This window comes from Melanerpes formicivorus, unplaced genomic scaffold (genome assembly GCF_026170545.1).
Source record: "Melanerpes formicivorus ecotype bairdi unplaced genomic scaffold, bMelFor1.0.p_v2 SCAF_14, whole genome shotgun sequence".
NCBI classification, from domain to species: domain Eukaryota; kingdom Metazoa; phylum Chordata; class Aves; order Piciformes; family Picidae; genus Melanerpes; species Melanerpes formicivorus.
In genome coordinates, this window is record NW_027142366.1 from 9723085 (window position 1) to 9744802 (window position 21718).

At 41.8% G+C, this 21718-nt stretch overlaps 2 protein-coding genes across 3 annotated transcripts in view; one reads left to right on the forward strand and one right to left on the reverse strand.

Moving 5' to 3' along the window:
- Positions 1–713: 713 nt before the first annotated feature.
- Positions 714–21718, reverse strand: part of BMERB1 (bMERB domain containing 1) — a 42306-nt gene continuing 21301 nt past the window's right edge. Inside the window, exons 3-6 of the mRNA XM_068146881.1 lie at positions 10525–10598; positions 7922–8036; positions 5766–5848; positions 714–4359 (exon numbers count right to left, since the gene is read on the reverse strand). Coding sequence (XP_068002982.1) covers positions 4247–4359; positions 5766–5848; positions 7922–8036; positions 10525–10598 — 385 coding nt within the window. The 3' untranslated portion in view covers positions 714–4246. The remainder of the gene's footprint in view (positions 4360–5765; positions 5849–7921; positions 8037–10524; positions 10599–21718) is intronic.
- PDXDC1 (pyridoxal dependent decarboxylase domain containing 1) overlaps positions 4509–21718 on the forward strand; it is an 83218-nt gene continuing 66008 nt past the window's right edge. Inside the window, exon 1 of one of the 2 annotated variants that reach the window (XM_068146877.1) lies at positions 4509–4786. The gene's annotated coding sequence lies outside the window, so the exon portion shown is untranslated. Of the gene's footprint in view, positions 4787–6279; positions 6324–21718 lie in introns of those variants that run through there. The other variant, XM_068146876.1, reaches the window with a different exon arrangement.

The window sequence follows — 21718 nt, forward strand, 5'->3', positions numbered from 1 at the left end:
AGGGAACTGCACAAAGGTTTCCTATACATTTCAAATCCAGTCACATCTACTAGGCTTGAAAGGCTCATTCAGTAGAATTGTTAGCATGTTAGGAAAGCCAAGCACTTCTCTTCAGTCCATGGAATTTCTGAAGTGTCTAAGTGAAGACAGAAATAGTTACATGCACTGTTGGTTATCACTTCTAGTGCTTTCTTGTGCATAAGCTCTCTATTCCTGCAACCTGGAAATCCTGAACTAGAAGTTGTTTTGCTGTATTACCTGCTGGACTGAGTCTATCCAAAGCATGTCAAAGCATATTTGAAAGTTTAGGCTTTTACAAGATCCAGCCTACTATCATCCACTTACTTCTGCAGCTGTTCAAGTTTTTTTAGGTATCAATATAAACATCTTGTGGCATCTTATCACAGCTTAACCTCACATAAAGCATTACGGTAAACAACTGCCTCTAGTTCCAGAACTAATACTGCAGAGGATGCAAGCTCAAATACAAGGGAAATGCTATTAGACACTTCCTCATTTGTCTCTGAGACTAAGTTGTTGAGATAAAATCCTTTTTCAGTAGCATCACTAACTTGAATTATTCCTTTCTTGCAAAATAATAATCCTACTCTTTCTCAAAAGTATGGCAGCACAGTTAAGTGCATCCCACTCTACTCCACAACCACTTATTTTCTTTAATAACAGAGAGAAACACATACTTAGTATAACAGCAGCTTAGTTTATTTGACACTATGTTTAACTTTGCAGAGATTCAGTAGGCCTAGAGGGAGGTTTAAGAGCCTTTTGCTGGTAGAATTGGTGATTAGTACAAATAGCACTCTTCTTTTTCACAGTAGACCAAGATCCTTTCCATGTTTACCAGTTCACAGAGGAAATAGTGTGTCAAATCCACCTTAAATTTACTCTTCTGAGGCTTTTTTCCTGAAGTGATAAACAGACAGGATTTCCAGAAGGCATTTTGGCTGCTTCAGTCTTTGCAGACAGCAATGGACATCTGAACTCATCTCTAGGTGACTACACCATGTGAGTGGCATCATTTCAAAGATGCTGGCCTGGTATGTCCTCTTGGTTTTGCATATGGGGACTGTGTAATGTGCTGTGCTCATGAGACCATGGAAGTTACAAAGCCCCTTGTTGTTCTTTGGGAATACTTCCTGGTTTTACAAACAAGATCAAGATTTCTACATGCTTTATTCCTTCCTAAGTTTAAGTTGTTTTAATTAAAATCATCATGCTTGAAAGAAGCTATTAGGGCTCTGCTGTGGTCTGGATGGACAGCACTGTAAGCTCCTGTTGAGGACAGTTGAAAACTGATCTGTCTTAAAAATTTCAGGACTTTATTGCTAAGCAGCATCACTGCCACCCTTCTAAAGGAACTGCTGGTGCACTGCAGGCAAGCTGGCCAAACCCACCCAAATAAAAGCAGAACTAAAGCATTTGCTAAATAAAACCAAAAGAAACTCACAAATTAAACCTGTCAGCAGAGCAGACCAGAACTTCTGACAATGAAGTTCTCTCATGAATACTGCTGTGGTTAGAGTCCCCAAAGGGACTGTGTACCAATAGTAAATACTCATACTTTCTGGCTTTTCTCTTAATTAAAGGAGGGGGCTTGAGTGTTGTATCCATGATTTTTTTTCATACAAACCCACATTCTACTGATTTTTCTTCCCAAGAGACTAGAGATTCTGTGCAGCATGCAGGGATCACCCTCATCATCAGCACAGCCTCCTTTAAACACTAATGTGCCTAAGTCACCTCTTGCCTTATGCAAACTGTGCCAAGTATTCCTTCAGGACCCTGGTACTTACCAGTATTCACAATCCTTGGTTGCAGGAGTTGATCCTTCTAACACTTTGGTGCTTCACTAGTCGTTTTCCTAACTTCCATGTGTCTTTGTTAATGGCCTGTGTCCTAAGACACTGGTAACTCCTCAGGTCTCAGTGGGGTACTAGCAAATTCAAGAGGTTGATGAATTTTACAGAAGCCAGTGGGTATTTCTTCTTCTCCGTCTGTATTTTTCCTTTAAAAGCAGTTTCCCCCATCACTCTGCAAATGGATACAGTTGCTATACAGAATCCACCCCCCAGCAGGTGCAGAGCTTAATGTGCTGCTGTAGGCATCACCAAGGATGCAGTAACTGTATCTGGCTCTTTAGCCTTTGGATATGTTTGGTCCTCTTTCCTGTGTCTTTGGTCAAAGCAGCTCAAGTGCTTCACGTTGTAGTGGAAACCTTCTGCAGTTTTGACTCTTGGATCTTTAAGGATCCTTAAACCTTAGGGGACTTGATGCAAGCTTTTTGTCTCAAGGGAGTCTGCAATACTGAAACAAGCAATTCTGGAAATGTGAATGTTCTTCACCAAACCACTCCCATGTTAGGCATTAGCTTTTACTTGTACAAGGACAGTCAATTACTTTAGATGGTGTCTCTATCTCCAGGAACCTCAACAAGATACTTCTTCTAAACAATACTACTCTTTATCCCTTTTGGGTACCTCCCTTTTTCTTTCTAAGTGTAGTTCCTTTTTAAAGTGCACACCTCACCTAGCTCCTTGAAATGGAATTTCCTCTTGGAAAAACTTTATTTGGGAATATCTTGCTATCTGTTTATTTCTAAGACTTGAGATTTTTCACATTAGATCCATGTACATTTATTTTACTATTTACACCTGTCACAGTACATTTATATGGAATACCATCACACAGACAAACCAGCTACTGACAGCTAATAGAAAGATATTAGATTCCACAAGTCTTAATCTGCATAGAGACCAGAAACATGTTTAATGGTGAAACACAGGTAAGTCCTTCTGTATTTCCCTTAATTTTAAACCCATTCTCTGTAGAATGTGATTTTTTTTCCCTACAAATATCTACTTGTGTGTTTGTATGTACTTGTACATTTGTCTTGTGGTCAGTTTGTCTTGGGTGGTTAGTGTCTTTTTATGCCTAACAGTTTATATTTCTCAAGATCAAGAAATGCATTTAGTAGTTGTTTTAAGTGCTGTTTAAGTATTAGTTAAATTTTGTTTGTCTTCCACTCTCTTCACAGCCACCTACCAAGGATACATAATCTCATGCTGCACATAACTTCTAATATTGGACAAAGCACTCTGGGTGAGTATTTCTCTGACTCCACGTGAGGTGGAGATCTAAAAGAGAAATGACCCAGCTTTGGACTGCACCATCTATTTGCAGATTGCTGTGGCTGTGCTTGCTAAAGCTTTACCAGAGACTTATTTTCCCTGGTGCAAGCTCAGGGGAGACCTTATTGCTGTCTACAACTACATGAAGGGAGGTTGTAGCCAGGTAGGGGTTGGTCTCTTCTCCCAGGCAACCAGCACCAGAACAAGAGGACACATTCTCAAGCTGTGCCAGGGGAGGTTTAGGCTGGATGTTAGGAAGAGGTTCTTCACAGAAAGAGTGATTGGCCATTGGAATGGGCTGCCCAGGGAGGTGGTGGAGTCACCATCACTGGAGGTGCTGAAGAAGAGACTGGATGGGGCACTTGGTGCCATGGTTTAGTTGATTAGATAGAGTTGGATGATAGGTTGGATTTGATCTCAAAGGTCTTTTCCAACCTGGTTAATTCTAATATTAATTTGATTTCAGTAATTCAGAAATCATGTGGAATATAAAAAAAACCCCAAAAGCAAAACAAACATCTATCTCTACTTGCAGCATCCTTGTCACTGATCCTCATTCTTTAGGAAGAATTGGGAGCACAACTCCACAGCAAGGTAGTTCAACATCACGCTAGCCGAAGTATTTTGTATGCAACATCAATTAGGCTGAAGTTGTTTTATCCATCAGTTATTCTATAGACAGCATTGCTGCTTGGTTTGAAAATGAGCCCAAATGGGCTATTTCAGCAATTGGAGTGCTGTTTGGCAAGGAAGAGAAGTATACTAAGGATTCTCACAGAGTGATGGCCTATTGAAGTTGCTGGTTGACACCTCACTAGATGAAATTGACCCTCTTTTGACCTTTATCACTGGGGTGTTTTTGTTGATTCTACTACAGATCTTTTCTGGTCACTGGACAGCCACTAAATAGATTTCTTTTGTTTTTAGGCATGCGTGTTAAGTGATCCATGCAACAGTGAAGAACCTGCCGTTGTGCATTCCATGTACTACTCTTGTACCACTTGCTCTTGAATCCCTTAGCAGGATGCTGTTGGTTCCCCCCACCTTAGTTTCATTCAATGAAAACATTTGAGAAGACAAACATGGCAGAGCACCCAGAGCTACATGATGTTGCATTGTGTGGCCCCACAACAATCTTTAATAATAGCCAATCCTGCTTTGGCAATGGTGGGCTTGCTTGGAGGAGGCTCTGCCTTCTTTTCTGCTGGACTGCCTGCAATATTCAAGAGAGGACACCATTAAAACCAAGAGCTGGTCAAACTCTTCCTTCCTACTTCTGACTGAAAGAATAGAAGCCTTTCCTTGCCCTGCCCCCCAAACCCTGGTTTAATTTTTTTAAATTCATTTAAATAGCCAAACCAGCAAGTGGCTTCTGTCTGCTCAGGAAATGTTATGTCTTCAAGGAAAGCAGCTAAGAGGAGCTAAAGAATCCAGACACCTCAATGGGAGAGTAAGCTTCTTCAATGTTCTTCAGTCCAGGTAACCCTGATCACAACCCTAGGGTCAGATAAGAGGCCCTTCCACAGAAAGTCATCTTACTGTGTTTAAACCACAACATCTAAGGAGCTGAAGATCCAAAGTGTTGCTGGACATTATTCTTACATCAGTTTGGATGCACTAAACAGGAGAAGAAGATAAAGGTATGCTTTGATTTTTCATGGTGAAAATCATCTTTGTAACAGTATTTTAAAGCAATGACATGAAGTAAACTAGCATGGGAAATGAGTCATGCTCTCTGTGACTAAAAGGGTGCAAATAATTGTTGCTACATCTTAAAATGTCTCTATCAGCTTCATACTTGAACTGCAGAGCCATTACACATCCCTCTGGAAGCTCTCAGTGAGATCTTGATCAGGGCAAAATGGCCATATGTTTGGATACAAACCTCTTCAGCTGGTAGACCTAATTCCCCTTCTAGGGGCACCGCTCTCCCTTGACTATCTTCCTGCCTAGAAGCTCAGTTTAAGACAGGCCAAAATCAATCTGTTAACTTCTAGAGCTCACACTGTGACTGGTTTGAAAGTTACAGCTAAAAGCTTCCACGGGATTATGCAGTCAGCTTCGTTTCTGAGAAATAGTGTGTTTGCAGTTCTGTCAATAAGTGATTGGGGTTGAGGTGCTCAAAAAGCCTATTAATGCTGTTAAGATGTAAGAAATCTGGGGCAGCTGTGGAACTTTGCAGTCTTTTCTCAAGTTTCTATCTTACCTGCGATGTAACAAGTAGACTTTGCTTCTGATATCCTAGCATATAGCTTAAGAGGGTTTTTATCCAGTTATTTTTGCAGAACCAGATGGGAAACTGGGTGGCAAAAATCTATTTGCTTACAAAAGCCAGTTGTGGCAATGTGTATGCAAATACACTTTGTATATTTCACTAGACAAAGCCTTTTAAAGAGGCTGTCGGTGGCTTGGATTCAGGTTCAGGCAGCAGCTGGCCATTTGAATTCCAGGGGCCAGCAATTGCTGACACACTACCTTGTTTCAGGCTGGTCTAGCTGCATTAACCTAGCTTTTGGCAGAGGCTGGCCCAGCATGGCCTTTGAAAATGCTCTTTTATCCATTTGTCTCCTTATCTTGTTGTCCTATTGTGCTTATTTTTGTTAATGCTCAGGAACTCACTGGTGGGAGATTGTGTTGCTTTGTCTAAGGGTTTTAACTTGGTGCGCAGGAATTCAGCCATCTCTTTGTCTTCTTCTTTCTCTCTGGTGGAAAAAATGAAAATGGATCTGTTACAGAAATAACAATGTTTTCTTGCTTTCTCTGTAAATAGAACAGTAACATTTAGAGTAGCTAAGATCAAATACTAGGCAACAATTCAGTCTTTGTTCTTGTAAACACTTAATTTTGCTGCTTATAAAAGAACCAAGTACATGACTAAATGAAAACAGTAACAAACGTTTTGTAGACTTCAGAGACAGGATTTTCCTCAAGGTTCTTGTCTCTGGTAGTGTTGGGTTCATTGTATTCCTTAGTCAGCAGATTTAAACCATAATGCATGTGGGAAAGACACTGAGGCCCTGGAGCATGTCCAGAGAAGAACAATGAGGCTGGTGAGGGGGCTGGAAGGCATCATACAAAAAGCGGCTGAGGGAACTGGGGTTGTTCAGTCTGGAGAAGAGAAGGCTGAGGAGGCATCTTACTGCTTTCCACAACTACCTGAAAGGAGGCTGGAGTGAGGTGGGCTTGGTCTCTTCTCCCAAGTAACCAGCAATAGGATGAGAGGAAGTGGGTAGATGTTGTGCCAGGGGAGGTTTAGGTTGGACATTAGAAAAAGCTTCTTTAGTGAGAGTGGTGAGGGGTTGGAAGGGGCTGCCCAGGGAGGTGGTGGAGTCACCATCCCTGGAAGTGTTCAAGAAGCTGTAGATGTGGTGCTTCAGGATATAGTTTAGTGGTCATGGTAGTTGGGTTAAGGTTGGACTGTGATCTTAAAGGTCTTTTCCAGCCTTAACGATTCTGTGATTTTAAGGTGGCCTCCCAAGTTGGCCTCTACAACATAACGCAGAGGATCAATACTGCTGTGGTTCTGTTGCTTATTTTTTAAAGGCCTGCTTTGACAAAATACTGGCTCTCATGTACTGCTGCTGTTAGTGTTTACCAAACCCAAGTATATTTCCCTCTGCCTGAAGGTGACCACGTGAGGACCAAAATAACTAACCTTAGCTGTATCTGTGAACGACATTTCCAAGTTTGTTTCTTTTACTTAAACATTAACAAAGACTGCACTGCTTCAATGTCTTGGCTTAGAGGAAAAGCAGATTTTACTGTCAAGAGATTTAAAGAGAAGCCTCAGGTTTTTCTCTGAATGTGAACTGACACTGATATATTCACATCTGCATAGTGCACAGCAGTACATTTTCAGTTGCCTACAATTAAGCCTCTGCATTGTCTAGCTGCTGCTGAGGGGTTTGTGATTTCTACACTGCAGCAGCAGCTGAGAGCTCTGGATTGTGTTACTAGCTCAAGCTTCTTGTCAGCTGCTGCCTTTGGCCAGCTCTCTTTGATCAGCTGCAGGACTCTGGCAGGCTTTCTTTTTTCCTGTCCTTTGCTTGCTTAGGATTTCAATGTGTTGGAAGAGATACTGTCATTTGGGATAAATGGACTGGTGAGCCTCAAGACTTTACTGTTGAAAGAGACAGGGGAAGTAACAGCAGAACTCTGACCACCTGTAGGGAGCTGGGATCTCAGTGTAACAGCTGGAAACAAGCTCCTGGGGAAAACCAAAGGTTATTCAAAGTGTGAGCTAATGGACTGAGCTAAGACAGTTCTGAATTCATGCCTATAGGTTAAGGAGGCCTGTATTAGTGAATGAAGGTTTTGTTTGTTTCTTTGGGGTTTCCTGCTATGGCAGGGTGAGAACACAACACTAAGATGTGATCACCAGGGTGGGGTTGGCCTTGGGTGTTATAAAAAGGCAGACCTTGCATGTCTACATGGAGAAGTCAGTTTCACGTCTAATTCTTCTGCCAACAGGCTCCTCTGGTAGCAGCAAGAAAATCTTTCTTTACTTAATGGCAAATGCCTAGACACTTGCTGCCTTCTGGTAGAGAAGTTAGAGATCAAGCCCCATTGTAGTCTCGAGATGACAGAATCATTAAGGTGACAAAGGGCTACAGAAGGGTTTTCCTGTGGAACCAGGAGGAGGTTTTTAACTTGGCAAGTTGTTCTAAAGGACCAGTTCTCTCCCATTAATGCTGATGTAAATTTTGTCACTCCCTCCAGTGTAGCATTAGGCTCGTGGAATTTCATGAACCAGTTCAGTTGCTTTCAGTTCTTACCGTAATCTCTCCACTTCTGCATCATCTACAAGAAAATCTCTTTTTTGTACTAGTCTATGGATCTTCTGAATCAGTTCATCCTCTCTTTGTTTCTCCAGCTTTGTTTTTTCTTTTTCTGGTTAAAAACAGAGAAAAGAGATTATTGCTTAGGTTCTGGGGGGTGGGAGGATGGGCACAGCAAGTGACTAAATGAATTGCTGATTGAAGTCAATGGTTCTTTAGACCAGAGCCACCAAAAACACTGCTGTTGCTTGATGAGCTTAAAGGTCTGGAACTGTGGGGCTTGCCAAGCCCTCTTTTACTATTGAATTACTCTGCAAGACACTGCTTTCAATTTTTTGGTTGTTTCTGGGTTTTAACAGCTTTGGTAAGAAAAGAAAACAGTCCAGGATTGCCACATAAAAACCTATGGTACAAACTCCCATTTCACCTTGGGGAAAATGAGATCACACCAAAAGGAGTGATTTCCTTGGATTTCCTGACACCTTTGGCTGTTGACTACAACACTTTTCCTACTCTGGTAAGGTAGGTGAGCTGCAAAGCCACACAAATAGCATCGGTTGCAATATATGGAAAGATAAATGAAAGCATTTCCCTTGTGCTTTAAAAATCAGAGTCATCTGTGTCCTTGTGAATTGGCCAGGCTGTGGTGACTGTGTTGACTGTAAATGATTTTTCTAACATGAAAGATGTGCCTGTCACTCACTAAAACTCATGAATATTAGGGATTAGAGAGATGTAGTTTGAAGTTACAAAGCGAATTTATTTGTGACAGAAATCTTCCAACCCAGCAAGTGGAGCAGAGATGAGAAAGCCAGAGGCAAATCCCAGCCCAATGTATTTCAGAAGGCTGAAAATTTTGATTAGCTGAGAAGGCACTTTGCATTAAATCAAGAATTCTGGGTTTGAGCAGAACTGTTTAAAGAACCATAAAAGTACAGTAAGTTGTGGGAAGGAGGGCAAACTGCCTGCAGTCTGCTGTGTCTCGGCCATGTTATGTCTGCTGATTGGAACTTCTAAGGTATTTTAAACAGCTAAATAAACCAGACATTAGAAAATCATTTTTAATACAGCTTAATTTTGGATCATGGGCTTCAGGATGATTACTGCTGGGAATTTCTGCAATAAATCCATTCCTGGCTAACTGTGATAGAAGTACCTTGAATGTCTTTCCAAGATAATGAAATTCTGGAAGTCTCAACATCAGGAGGTCACACTCCTTGGAGAATTTTAAATTATGGGCTGTGCCAGTAGAGGAGGAAATCATTTGTAATATAAGGCTGCTTTGTCTGGGATGTATAATCTGCTTTATCTCTTAGAAATTGTAAAGAAAGGGGTTTATTGACTGTTGTGAAGATTTCAAGACCTCTACATTTGCCACCTATGGAGAATTCCTCTGAATAATCCTGAATTTGCAGCAGGGAGAAAACAAGAATGCTTGAAATCATTGCTTTTTCCTCCTCTGGGCCTCTGTCTATGGAGCAAGGGATCTCCTCCTTTCACTAATGAAAGGTACCTTTCTTCCTTTACTTCCTTTCAAGATACCCTCTTCACAGATTAGGATGTGCTCTCCTATGATAACCTTCAGAAAACTGCCACAGTTTGGTCCAGTCTTTGCCTGCCATGTATTTCAGTACACAGAGCACACAGGCCAAGTACTGCACTGTGCACTGAAAGACTGGTCCTGTGTCTACTGGCATCCAAGGGCAGGTGTCTCGATACAACTCACTGTGCTAGCAGGAATGTTACAATGAGGATGTTGAACCCCATTTCTGGAAAGTGTTTTTGTAGGTTAGGCAAAGCTGTGTCAGCACTTAAGTCCTGTGTGAATGCCAGAATCTTCTGTTCTTTTGTTCAGCCAAAAGTACTCTCCTTGTAAGCCTGCCAAAAGGTGGTGCTGCTGGAGCTGTGCATCCTTCGGGTTTTATTTGCTGAGATTTAAGCACTAAAGAGAAACTTCTCTCTGTGGATCTCTGCTTAAGACTTTGTGACTGGACAACTGTTTCCAGTAGGTTTTGGGGGAAAAAACAACAAAAAATCAAGGAAAAATTCAAAGTAATGGGTATGAAAGCTGCAACTAGAAGAGGTGAGGCAAGGGGAGTAATTCATAAATATTTTCTAGGACTCATAAACCTTTCCAATATCACTGAAACCCAGAACATACCAAGAGTGTTACTTCTGGAAGCTAGATCTAACTGTGGGTGTGACAATGAATTGCTATATCTAGAGGGAAAAATGTTCACAGGGATGGCTATAAATCCTTCCTGCCTCCCTTTTATCTTGCTTATCTCAAGCACTTGTGTTTCTTGCTAACAGCCTCTATGCCACTTGTTTCCCTTGAGATTGCCAAGGGGGTGCAAGAACTAAGGACAGTACACTTTGATTTTGATTTGCAAGGTTGCAGCAGTGACATACAACACAAAAAGAAATTTAGACCAGGAGATTAATGTTGGGAAGGAAAACAGGAGAAAGAAGAAAAAGAGAAATCAAATTCAACCTGGGGAAGATTTCTGCTTGTTAGGGTCAGAGCTGTGTTCTTGAGACCATCCCCATCCATACATCACCCAAGCATTATCTTCATATGGGCTAGAAACAGCCATTACCTGGGATGGCTACCAAGCTCTGCAGCTCACTCTTGAGGTTCATAATGTCTTTGCACAGCTGGATGTCATCCATCCTGCAGAAACAGAGAAAGCATAATCAGAGACATGCAAACTCCATCTTGTCTTGATGTCACTCTCCAAATCTCATCTGAATACATAAGTGTCCTTTGCCTGTGGATCTGTTTGAAATGCAGAGTTCTAACCTTGGGCTACTGACACTGCTCATTGACCAGTTCAACAGCCAGCAGGAGGTGTTTAATACTAAATGCCTATTGAGCCCTTAGGTACTTGTCTTACTAGGATCTCATTTGTGTATAGATCATACCTGTCACTGCTAAGTACTTCAGATGCCTTTTGCTTTCTTGAATGTCTCTGACCATTCTGGAATGGGCATCTGTATGTTTAACAGTCATGAAAGAGATGTGCCATGTTGCACATGCTGCAGCAACAGCTGTCATAGGGAGAAGAGCATGAGTGAGAGTAACAGGGAGCCTGGGAAGGGACAACAGAAGCAGATACATTATTTTCACAACCAATACAAGATGTGTATTTTACTGTCAGCATTCTTTGTGACCTTATTAATAACATAACCTTGATACCAAAGACCTGCAAACCATCATAATTTGGCAGCTAACTATTTTGAGGTCTTGTGCCTTGAGTGAATGTCTTCCATGGTTTGTGTGAGTGCCTCAAATCCTTGATGTGTGCAGAAAGTTCATTACTGACAACGAGGAGAGCTAAAAGAACTCCAACCAGTAACATTAGCAGAAATTCCACCTTCAGTTCCTATTAAAACTGGTACCCTGAGAGCTGCTATGTTGAATTATTCCCCTGGAATCTGGCAAACTTCAGAATTAGCTTCCTGGCAAAGGTTTTATTTCAGTGTCTCAGTCATACTGCCAGCCAAGGCTCAGGTGCTGGTTCTGAGGGCTGCATCAGAGGCTTCCATTTTGAAACACCACCCTGAGTGATACAAAACCCAGCCTCTGTGATTAACTGCCTGTTCTTCAGCTCAGATGTCATCACCGCTATCCTCGCCCACAGATCTGAGTCCTTGTTCCACAGTCCTGTGCCTGAAGGGTGGGCTGCCTGCTGCCGAAGCACCTGAAGCTAGCTGAAGCACTACTGGAATGGGGGCTGTCACAGGGATTGTTTCAAGGGGGAAAACCCCAAGAGATTAGAGTTCATAAGAGCAAGCACACAAAGGATAATGCAGTGGAATGACTGAATTAAGGCAGAAGTTTGTGGCACAAACAAGATCTTCATGGCAGCCCAACAGCTTTTGTTCTTCCTGCCACCTCGCTATATGCAGGGAGCTTTCATTTGGCTGCTTTGCTCCTCTTGATCCTTTTATTATTTGCTGCTCTGGTTAACTCCACCTTGGCTGTTCTGCTGCTCTCACTGTAGTATGAAAGCTATTCCTGCTGCCTTTTTACATCTCTTCCCAAAGTATCACCCCAAAATACCTCTGGTGATCATCTTTATTGCTGACCTCTTTCCCTTGTTTAGGTGCCACTGTACCCTCCTCTTGGGGATGTGCTCTCCCACCATAAGCCTTGCCTTTGTTGGGCAGAGCAGCGTGCTAGCTTCAGGGCTGTTCCATGGGTCACTGCTGATATGTGTTTAGGACACTTGAAGGCAAAGACATTCCCACTGATGATCATTCTCACTTGGGCTCCCCTCATTATTCATGCTGATCACAAGCAAAGCCTGTTTTACTCATGAGATCCATCATGCTAAATGGTACTGAAATTAGTTTTAGCAATTAACAGTTTAAACACTAACCCCTCAGGAGAATCAATATCCCAAGTGTGCTGGGATGTGAGCAAGCCTCACAGTTTCTTATCCCTTCAATATTTGTGCAGTTTGGGTGTCATTAATATTACAAGCTGAAAGATTTGAATTGAAATACCTCAGTGTATTACTTTGGCTCCCTGCCCTCCTCAAGGAACCCCCAAACCCTAACATCACTGCTCTTCTCTCAAGATCTTCAGGAATTTAAAATATCATTGTCAGTATGTTCCAAGTGAGCAAGGTCACCCTTGCTCAGTAGTCCTTACAGCCCCTGTGTTCAATCTGTGGCAAAGGTGCTGACCATCACGTTCCAACTGTGGCTGCAGTTCTTCCTGCTCTTTTGGCTCTCTTATAAATCTGGCTGCAGAGCACATAGCTAGCACTCTCCAAATACATTCTTGGCATCTCTTTTTTCCTGACCTAAACTTTGTTCCTGCCTTTTAATTCACAGGAGAAAAGGAAATAGATGGCCAAACACTTACCAATTCTGTGACAATCTGAATTTCAGAAACTATAAGCCAGATGACCTCTCACTAGCCTGCAGAGCTAGGGCTCCAGTGTTTTGTTGATGAACATAGGCTAAACCAACCATCTGTACCAATCCCCTTAAGCACATGGAGTCTGTGTTAAACAGTCTGTCTTTCATCCACTCCATGGTACCAATAAGGGAAAATAAGAATTTATCTAAAGGGTGGGCTACAGAACACATTCATCAAAAACATGTGAAGGCTTCAGCAGCTGACTTCATGAAAGCAGGAGCTTCTACCTGTAAAACACATCACACACCTGCTAGCAAATAACACTACATGTAGGGCTACAACTGCTGTCCTGGTAAAAATCACCTTGATGCCTTCAAAGTAAAAGGAGGAGGAGAAACTCCTGGCAAAGCAGGCTCTTGGGAGACCATTCAGTCTGTGCTGGTGCTATGAACCTTCCTCTTTTTTTCTCCCCCTTATGCTCTGGTTCTTGGATGCCAACAGTTACTGGAGGCCCAGGAGAAGTTAATGCTGTTCCTGGAAAATCAGATCCCAGTGGATTTCTCATCTGAAAGGTGGGCAGTCAGCAGAGTGTGACTGAGAGCACTGCTGTATTACTATCAGACCTCTTTGGGAAGTAAAAAAGCATTTGGGAGAATAGTAAAGAGATCAGGAACCTGCAGAGTAGAGAAAGCAAAGCTCCCCTGGGTCCCTTAACCTAGCTGGAGTAACACAGGGAGCTGAACTCTGCAGCACTCTCCTATGCTGCAAGTCAAATCTACTGCAGTGCAAGATAGGCAAGAGGAGAAGTCAGGCTGCTGTCCAGCTTATTTAAGAGCACTGCTCTGCTCTCTGTGCACCTGGTACCTCTCTCAAAACAGAGCAACCCAGTCAGGCTGATGTGAGCAGAATGCAGAGGCTTTTTCCTCTATAGATACAGCATGGCACAGGATAATCAAACAACACCCTCCAGGCCTGCTTGTTATCTGCAAAGCTGCTCCAGACATTTGCATAGAATTTGCAATACACAACTAGCCTCTGCTGAACTCGGTTCTCTGGAACAGATAGTGCATTCTTTCCAGGCCCCAGGAAAGAGCTTTTGATGTGGTAGAAAAAACATCAGTAAAGCAAACAGCATTCCCAATACATCATTTTTTCCCCCAAAACTGAGCTTTGAATGGCTGCCCAGAAAGCTTAAATACCAGTTATAAGTAGGATAAAACATTTCTCTCATTAAGAGCCCAAATTCATTCCTGGAATAATTGCAATAGTATTGAACTAGAGACAGACTCTGTGTGCTTTCATGTATTCCTGATGCGCTGTCTGCAACTCTGCTCTGTTTCTTGATGGTTTCTTGCAAGAAACTCTCTGTATGCTTGGAGATAATCACATCAGCATGCATTATTCTTTCCCTGCTTGGTATTTCAAGCTGTATCATCAAAACCTAAAAGCAGACTGTACTTGGCCAGAAAAAAAAGTAGTTCACCATGAATAAAGAGCACGAGCCAGAGATTTTTCTACACGTGTCACAAAACGACAGGAAAATCAGTGGGTCGGAAGAGTCTGCAGCAGCCTGGCACAGTGACTCAGCCCCAACATGTGTTTCTGAGGTCCAGTCACCAGGAGAAGAATGCTCCAGGCGCTGCAAGTGAGGTGACAGCATGAGTCACCTCTGCTGTGCACCATCTGGACTGAGGGGGAGCAGGGCAAGGAGAGAGAGAGAAGACCTCTCCCATTCAGCTGTGCCCAGGCAGGTCTCACAGGCTGTGGGAACAATGGCAGGCAGGACAAAAACCCAAAAAGCAGCATTCTATTCTGGACTTAGAGGAAGTATTTTGGTTGTGTTCAAACAGAAATTATTCCATAACAGCACATTATTTTTTTCTGTCTTTTCAGATGAGGAAGAAAACCAAATTCCCTAGCCTAAGACCTAGGTACCACCTAAAGACACAGATGGCAAAAAAAATTGTAGTAAAAGGCAGCAGGAAAAATCATTAAATGCTCAACTTAATAGCCAAAGAAAAGGAGATGGCTACCAACCTTGATGAATGATTGTTTGAGAGTAAGAACTATTAATAACAGCTACCTTAGCATCAAATGCCCTTTTCATTGATTTCAGGATGAGCAGAGCAGTTCAGTGTGTCTAGAGAGCTGCTGCCTTTGCTGAATGATTTTCAAAGCTAGAAATAGATCAGTGTTCCTCTGTAAGAGGAAGTCTGAGGTGCTTTTGTTTTCTGATATTGCATTAAAGTGCTTGAAGTTAAAAAATAAGTGTAAAGTGGTTCTCTTGGTTTCCTTCCCTTTCAAGATGATGTGCAGGCACATAGGTTATTTTTAGTTCTAATATGTTTCTATCCCAGAAGTAAAATGCTTGTACCTGTTAAGAGTCTCTGAGGACTGTGATACTGCCAGTCTAGAGATAGCCTAAGAATCAGTTCTTATGCTAAGTCACAAGCTGACATGTGGATTACAAGTATCTGGAGAAGGTCTCAATAGAGGATAAGATGGGAGACATTTAGGGGGCTGAAGTAAAAAGCTATGTAGAAATAGGAGAGATAGCTGTGAGCAGAAAAGGAAATGTGTTGGCAAGCTGCAGATTCATTAGATTAAGGACTGAAGTGGGGAGGAGGGACTTCAATGGAGGCTGCCTTTGGGGACTGCAGGTGCCAAAGATTTGGGGACTCTGGAATGGTGAAAGTATTCTGTAAATATAAGAAAAGGAGTTTTTTATCTATGCTCCTCTTCTGACTCCATTGTGTCCCTGTCAGCTCCTCTGAGTTTCTTAGAGCTTCTAATTATAAACCTGTGAAATCCTAGGCAACCTTTAATGACTACAGCATTTTTGTCTGAGTCATTACGGTATGTGTTTGTCACCTTATTTAGATCAGCACCTGGTGCTGCTCAAGGTGGAAGACACAGAGCTGGCAATCAAGGTAACAGATTGCTGACCAGCTTGCTGGGCAGGCCAGATTAGAGATCAGCAGTCCTCTACTAACATAAGAGTTGATCTCTTACTGTTAGATGTCCTCTCTGATGGAGAAGCAGTGGATGTAAGCACTGGACTGCAACTTCTTGTGATTCTTCTGTCACTTCAGACAATTGAAGATGAAAATCTTAGTCCCTGGAGGTCATATTTAAGGCATATTTCAGTGAAACTCAGAACAGTGCCTAAAGAAGGTGTCTGTACTTCATTCTCACTGACAGTGTTCAATTCTCTTGAGCTCTGCCACTTACAAATTTTTGCTGTCAACTTCAACAGTAGCAAGCCGAGTTTTCCTGGAAGTGCCCCACTGTGAGGGGAAATGTTTCTCTACATGGCAAAACCAAAGTTAATTTGTCTAAAACCAAACATAGAGTTAGGTTTAAATATGGAAGTATTTAACTCCGTTGCAGCAGCACACAGGAGACTGCCTGCACAAGCACAGGGCCAGCTCATGTGCATGCTTCATTTAAACTGCTCTCATAGCTGGTCAGGGACTTCTGTCACTAAACAGCAGAAGTAGGAAGCTCTTAGGTTTGGCTGTGTATTGTCTCTAGCTGAATCAATAGCAAATTTCCTTTTTAATACCAGAAGAGCAAAAAGAATATAAAGGTATCTTGTATAAAGCTGAACACTGACAGTCCATTTTGGGACTTCTTAATTTACTGTTCAATCATCACTCTCTTATTTACAGCAGAAGACAAGTGAGGGAGACCACTGAAATGCCATGTCAAGGGTTTCATGATATTAGACCATCCTTGCCTAGGGGAACATCAGCTGTGCAAAAGGGTGGGCCACAGTGAGTACTGGATATGCACCATGTGTTAACTTGGATACACAGGAGACAACTTGCTTACAATCTGCTCAGGGAAATGAGACCACAGGCAGCTAAGAACTGGGAAATCAAAACCAGCTTGAGACTGAAGGTTACATTTAGAAATACAGTACTAAATTACTGACCTAAAAAGGATAAAAGGTTAAAAATCAAAAGGTTAAAAATCCCCAGAGCTGCTCCCTCTACTATTAAAAGCAATTTGTGCCAACCACAGCATCTATTCAACATAGAAAATGTTATTCACAGGGCATTTTCTACTCAATAATTATTTTCCTAGCTGTCCAACAGAAATCAGCATGAAAATTCTTCCTTTTGCATGTATTTTCATTTTAAGATACAAGCACCTCAACTGACAAGTCCTAAGTCTAGAATTCATTTAATCTTTTGCTAATGATCTGTTTGTCATTACACAGCACTAACAAAACTCTCTTCCTTTCTGAGCATTCTAACAGAGCATTCCTACTGCCACACAGCTGACAGCATAACATTGCATTTTCCTCTGGGGCTGATTGTTTACTGACAAACAGGGCAAAGGAGATGGCTCTGCAGAGAGATCAAGCCCAACAAATGCATTTTTCTGTCCTCTTTGCAAGCTTATTTACACTTCCAGTTTGAAGTGCACAGTCCGGAATGTCACAATTCTGCCCTGAACAGATGCCTCAGGATGTTCCTGAGGTATCCTAGGTTCCCATATGAAAAGCTGGGAAATCCTCCCCAGAGCTGGACTCTCCTGGAGTTCCCAGGTCTACAGTGGGCACATTGACATCCTCCAGGTTCCCAGATCCATGACAGTCCCTAATCTCAAAAGCCTCAAGCTTTGAGTGTTGATTGCAGGTTGTGCCATTTCCCAGCTTACAGTTTCCTGGTTACTTCATTGAGGACTCATGGTATTTGCAGTAAGACACCCATGGGAAAGGTGAAGGGGGACAGACAGTCACAGACACAGGTTAATCCCACCTTGCAGAAGAATGTGTGCCTCGCTAGGCCATATCGATGGGCCAGCCACGGCATCCATCCCTCAGAAAGCTGGGCTTGGTGTTTTCCCTAGTGGTACTTTATGAAGCTGACAACCTGGCATGTATATTTATTGAAAAACACTTGTCATCACACAACTGCCTCCTTCTCTACAGCATCCCAATGTCCACCCAATATTCCCAGAGCACGAGACAATCAGGAACTAAAAGGCAGGAATTCACAGCGAGGGATATTGTATTGTTAAAGATTACAAAGCTGTGAAGGAGAACAGATTAATGACTCCTTTCTGTGAAAAGACAGATCTTATCAGAAAACACTGACAACCATCACTCCAAAATCTGGCTTTGTGGGGGTTTTTTGCACTACAGTAACAGCTAGATGCCCAGCTCAGAGTAAAATACTAGATGTTGTAGGTGTAAGTAAACAGTCCTAAGAGATGCTTAAAACTTAGAAATTAAGAGAGGACATGCTTAACCTTAGAAGAGAGAAAACAGTTAATCCACAGTACAACAACAAAAAGTAGCAGAGAGAACCAAAAGTAGCCAAGAAAGCAAGTCAGAACACCTGCTTACTGATACATAACCAGCAAATTACCACCACAATTCACACCTTTGGCAGCCTGTTCATCTCTTTACACTCCCTTTCACTCTTACCTAGGGTGATGCTCAATGTTGCATTAAGCTACTGAGAAGCTGCAGTTGATGCTACATTAGTGTAATTAAAGTTTGAAGTGAACTTTGTTCATATGAAGTCGGCAAACATTTGTGCCTTTTCTCACTTCAGAACAGAACCAGCTCACATAAGCAGGCTGTGCAGAACAGTGCTGCTTTTTCAGCTCAGGCAGTGACGAGAGACTGCTTGTTTCATCTTCTCTCTGTGTGAGTCTGCTAGTTTTACACCACTTATTCTGAATTAAAGCATAATATCTCTAAGTTGGTTTATTGAAGGTTGTCATCACCAAAGGAATTAACCTCCCACTTCTGCAGTTTTTGTGTAGCTTGCTGTTGCTTTACTTTGGCAGTGGTTGCACACAGCCAGGCAATCAGCAGACCTACCTTTTTGTACTTTAAAATGCCAATGTTCTGTGCATACTGTAAAAGGCCTCAATGTTGATGTGTTATTGTTCTTTCAAGGAGTATGGAATGTGAATTTTCCTCTATGGTGAATCTGCCCTAAAGGTGAGATTCTACCATTATGTCAGATAGTTTGCAGGGATAGGAATGACCATTACTAACTATCCCACCACTACTAGCAGTTGCTACATCGCAGTCAGTGCAGCAGAAAAGAGATTTATGGGCTTTTTTCTTTGCAAAGTGGGAAAAGGATAAAAGTAAAAAGGCAAGTAAAGTGTCTTTTGGAAGCAATAGGGGGAAAAACCCCAAACTCCAAGGATTAATGATGGACTCCAGACAGCTAATGAAGCTATGGGACTGCTAGTATGAGTTTAATAGCAGAGCAAAGTCAAGTTACAGCTGATTTATCTACATAAAGGGTCATTGCTCTTGGGATTGCAAGCAAGCAAGCATAATAGTGTTAAATAGTCTAAAAACCTGAATGGATCTATGGAGAATTTCAATGATGTAGATATTATGAGGACTTTGGAGACAAGGGAGTCATCTGACTGTGTAGTGAGAGTGTACAAAAGCAATGACTAATTTTAATTCTGCTAAGACAATTGGAGGTGAATTGGGTCTTTTCACAGTAGGAGTTGAGCAATGTAATAACCACACAAATATTAAGCAAATACTACATATTATATTTATAATATTTTTACAGATAAGGTAACTAAAGCTGTTTTCAGTAACTGCCTACAGCAACCTAATAGAACTTACTGTTTAATACATTCCCTCTAAGTTAAAAAATGCCATTGACTATCACCTACATGGCAGAAATAACTGCTCCCAAGATAGCTGTCACAGGTGGAAGCAACTTCCACAATTTTAGTTCAAGGTCATCCAACAGAGCTGGTTTCAAGTTTTGCTTTCCATCTGGAAAGCCAGCAGTATCAAGCACTGGCAGACTTCCCAAGGAGTATAGCTCAGGATGACATGAGTGCTATTTTGTAAGAACTCTATGCCTTTCCTAGTCTCAGGCATAGGCAGTAACTGTGGGTGATCTCTCACCTATACCGTTCATATTCACTGGGTTAATATGCTAATACATTTTAAAATGCATGAATTTGACTCTTATAAATTATTTGGAGGTTCAGTTTTGATCTATTCTGATATCATAGAGATGTCTGAGGTTTTTGCTGCCTCATTTGACAGCTAACCAGCATTATCCATTTCTATGATGATGTCTATTTCCATGCCTCTCAGTTACCTGAATCCTAAACTGCTTCTGAAGCCACATACAAGTATCCATAGCAGTAAAACATCACAAGTGCAACAAGGAGAATGTTGCCTGAGCATCCCTCAGCTTTTGAATCTGTTCTCTCACCAGGAAAGCAAAAAAGGAAGTAGAACAGGAGAATTAGAAAGGGAAAGATAGTGTGCATGTTCTGGAGTGGTGTGCTTGCTTTCTTTAACAGCAAAGACAGATGGAAAATTTACAGTTTGTCCCAAAACTCTTTTTATAGAGACCACTTCAAGAAATGAGCTGAGAGAAGCCTGAGAAGCAAAGGATGGGAAATGCTAGCTAGCTATAAACTGATGCTTTCCTGTACATATTGTCTCCTTCAGATCAACGTGTGGTGACTCCTCGGCTTTCCTGAAAATAAACCCAGAAGAGCTGGAGATACATTATGATGATTTCAAGCTATATTTTAATTTCCTGGGCTGGCTGGAGCCTCTTCTCCTTGAAAACAAGCAACTCGACTAGCAGAAATGGTTACAAGCTGTGCCAGGGGAGGTTTAGACTGGATATTAGGAAATAATTCCCTGAAAGGGTTATCAAACATTGGAATGGTTTACCCATTGTGATTCTGTGAGATGCTTGCAATGGCTTCTGGCATAGGAGAGATGCTATAAACAGACAAAATTGCTGCATAACCTTGACATACCCTGAGGAGGGCCATCCTGGGCACTCAGCAAGGCAGGGTCTTGAGACAAAAATAGGATTCAGTAATATAATTACAGAGCAAAACACTGTGCATCTGCCCTGCTATGATTATGGTTGCTGGAGCTAAAATGTTACTGCACAACATAAATTGTGGCATTACCTAATTGAGGAAGGCTGATTTTATAATCTCAACATTAGTCCCAGATAAACTTTAGGTAATTCTTCACAGCAAGCAGATATTCAGCTGGAAATACTATGAACATCCTGGACATGAAGAATACAGCTGTCTTTAATTTTATTGTGGTTGGTTGGTTGGTTTTTGGTTGGTTGATTTTTGTGTGCATGTTTTGTTTGTTGGGGTTTGGGGTTTGTTGATTTTGTTGTGGTTTGGGTTTTTTCGGTTGTGGGGGGTTTTGTTTGCTTTAAAAAAAAAAAAAGAGGGAAATAAAAGCATCGTGCAAAGTGAAGTATTTGATTTGGGATTTGTGGCAAGGTCATGTTCATGACCACTGTTTCAGGCGATTTCACTTCATTTCTTTGTATCACTGATAATTCTTGTTTTTCTTTTAGAAAGCTGGCCTCTTTTAAAGTATACATGCAGGATGAACAATTTCACTGTGATAGATAGCATGCAAATCGGTTAAGTCAGACAACACCCTCCTTTCTTTTCAAAAGTTTCAGGGGTCAGGCTCAGCACATGCTGTCACACATCTTAATTTTATTGAGCTTCACTCAGCAAAATTAAAAAGCTGTGTTTTGCACTAAAGAAACCTCAGAAATGTGAAAATCAGCTGTCAGTCAGCTGGAGTTTCCTATACTGTATGGTTTTGCTTCACTTCAGGTTTGGACTGGGGTTCTAGGGTCTTCTTGGGTGCTGTGCTTGGAGTGCTTTTGTAAAAGGGCTGGTAGAGAAAACTTTCATTGAACAGTCCCACATCCAAATAGCTCCTGTTCTTCATGAAGGCCTCCTGAGATGGACTCATCAGTGCTTGCCAGAGGCACTGGAGGCAGTCGTCAGAAAAACATTTTTTGGAGGGCCTTAGGTGACAGCCCACAGCCCTCTATGCCACACAGCCCAGCAGACAGTAAGGGGAGTGCAGAGAGTTTGCAAGGAAGGAAAAAAATTCCCAAAAG